The following is a 2,461-nucleotide window of genomic DNA, read 5'->3' as shown; positions in this document are numbered from 1 at the left end:
CACCCACTTCTCCCAGCCAGCGCTGGGGGTTGCCGCCGCCACCGCCCGCTCTCGACCTCCGCGTCACCTCGCCGCCATGCCCGGAGGCCTCCTCCTCGGGGACGAGGCTCCCAACTTCGAGGCCAACACTACCGTCGGCCGCATCCGTTTCCACGACTATCTGGGAGACTCGTAAGTGGCCGCCTCGTCGCCCGGCCCCGGCCTCGGGCTACGCCCGCACTCGGAGGTGCCTTCCCTATTTCGCCTCCCTCCCTCCCGCCCGCCTGGCCGCCCGCCTCCTCCCCTTACCGGTTCCTGCACGTGCCCCGCAGCGGGTCCCCGGCGCCGCGTGGGCCGCTTGATCCGCTCTCGCGTCCCGGCCCCCCGCGTGGCCGGGCTGGTTCCGGACGGAGGAGGGGGAGGGGGACGGAATTGGGCTCCTGCTGGTCCCGGGAACCCGAGGCCGGGGTGGAGGCGGGTTTGCTCTCTCTCTAATTCAGTTCGGTGAACTGTGCAAGGAGCATGGTCCAGCCGAGCCCGGTGGGGGCAGAGGCCGGCCGGCTTCGGCGGTCACTTCCCGGGACTGGTGCCCAGGGGTCGTACCCCCATCCCTCCCTCCGTTCTGGAATTTGCTCCCCGAGAAAGGTGGGTGTTTGAGGCCAAAGTTGGAGGACACAGCTGCGGGCTCGGGGAGGCCTAGCGTGTTATCTGGGGGTTCTGCTTGCTGCGTGGTGTTTGCAGGCTTCCCAGTACAAAGTGTAAAATTAAAAACCACCACCTGCCAGATAAGTGGCCGAAAGACTTTTTTGTCCAGAACCTTCTTGAGTGGGCAGGATACGATTTGATAACAGCTTCGGGAGGAAGCGAGAACACTGTGTGTAGATGTGTCCTTCATTCCAGAACTTGCAACACTTTGTGGGAAGGGCTTTCTGGGGTGGTTCAGTTGGCGGTGATCTATTCTTGCTGGGGCCAGCCTTTCAGCATGCGGGGACACGTGTTACCTCTGCACCCTGAGACCCTTTTGTTTCCCAGTGGCATACCCCTCACTCCCCCTCCCACTCTGCCTTGCTTCCAGCGGCACGTGGCCTTGCTATTGAGGGACAAATTGGTGACCCATTATCTGGCCTGGCAGTCATACCATTATGACTAGTAGTAAATTGTTGTTGCCCTGGTTTTACAGTTCCTGAATCAGGAAACTTTTAAATTGCTTAGTTTTAATCCGAAACATCCCATATGTGTCCAGTTACACATCTGGTTCCAGTGCCCCCCCACTCCCCACCCTGTGGTCTTATAAAAGGGTTAACAATTCCCCCGTGGTTTGAATCCTTCCTGTATATGGTGTCCAGGTATCCATATGTATAGACAGAGAGAAGGGAATTTATAAGATTAATCCACAGTGGGACAGGGCCGTGTGAAGAACCTGAGAGGTTCTGTACCTTGGGCCTACCCAACCCCTCACAGCCCCTTAAAGTCCGTTTTCCAGCCACTCATTAAGGGAGAAGCCACCTTTGTGAAAGAGGACTAGAAAAAGGATGAGAAATGTGACATTCGGACTTCGAAGGCAGGAAAAGGCTTCAGAAACACGAAGGCCAGTCTCATACTCGTATTAGTATTTCTCAAAAATCCCATGGGATTTTCAGAGTATGTTCCTTCCCATCTCCACCCACAGGCCTCACCCCCATAACACATAAAAATCTTACCAGAACTCTTAGGTTGTTAAAGATAAATATGAACATCAAGCATAATTACTACAGCAATAAATATAAATGCTATCACTATTTAAGCTCCCCCCACTTTGGGGCGGGTCGTTGTCCTTTATTGGCTTCTAGATCTATCTCGATTAAAAGTGGTACCTTCTCAGGCACCCACCAGTGGGAAGATGAGAAAAATATCTGCATCTATATATAAAAACTATCCAAGTCTGGGCAGGCATGGGGTAGGACTCGCTGCTCCACCCCCAAAAGAAGTTTGAGCCCTTTATATCATTATAATATATGGATTTTTGCCAAATATAATTTTTTCCCAAACTCCATTCTATATGTGATCTCAATTCAGACTGTCCATTTTTGATTCAGGGTTTTTTTTTTTTTTTTTTTTTTTTGAGGAAAAAAAATAATTTTAAACATTACAGGTACCTACCCTACCCCTGACAAATGGACACAGCTAAGGGGTGCGTGGGCTGCATTTGGTGAGCTTATTGAGCCTTATCACTGTTTCTGTGTGTATGTGGTGGGAGCAGCTTCTTCACCAAACAAAACCTGTGTTTTCCTGGGGGTTTCTGGGTGTGAGTAAGTAGAGACTGTTCCCTTAAAGGAAGAAACCTTCCGTCTTTTGAAAATGAGGCAGGAAGGAAATGGGATAATGTAATCAAATTAGTCTTAAGAGCAGCAATAGGAAGACTTAGAGGAGAAGATGGGCCACAGTGAGACTCTCATAGATTATCCTATTTGTAACCAAACAGTAAACTAGTAAAGTGGAGTTT

At 51.2% G+C, this 2,461-nt stretch overlaps 1 protein-coding gene across 1 annotated transcript in view; it reads left to right on the top strand.

The window, feature by feature from the left end:
* Positions 1–6: 6 nt before the first annotated feature.
* PRDX6 (peroxiredoxin 6) overlaps positions 7–2,461 on the top strand; it is a 16,770-nt gene continuing 14,315 nt past the window's right edge. The window contains exon 1 of the mRNA XM_006907799.3: positions 7–171. Coding sequence (XP_006907861.1) covers positions 77–171 — 95 coding nt within the window. The 5' untranslated portion in view covers positions 7–76. The remainder of the gene's footprint in view (positions 172–2,461) is intronic.

Source organism: Pteropus alecto, unplaced genomic scaffold, assembly GCF_000325575.1.
Source record: "Pteropus alecto unplaced genomic scaffold, ASM32557v1 scaffold101, whole genome shotgun sequence".
Taxonomy (NCBI): Eukaryota; Metazoa; Chordata; class Mammalia; order Chiroptera; family Pteropodidae; genus Pteropus; species Pteropus alecto.
This window is presented reverse-complemented; position numbering and strand designations above follow the sequence as displayed.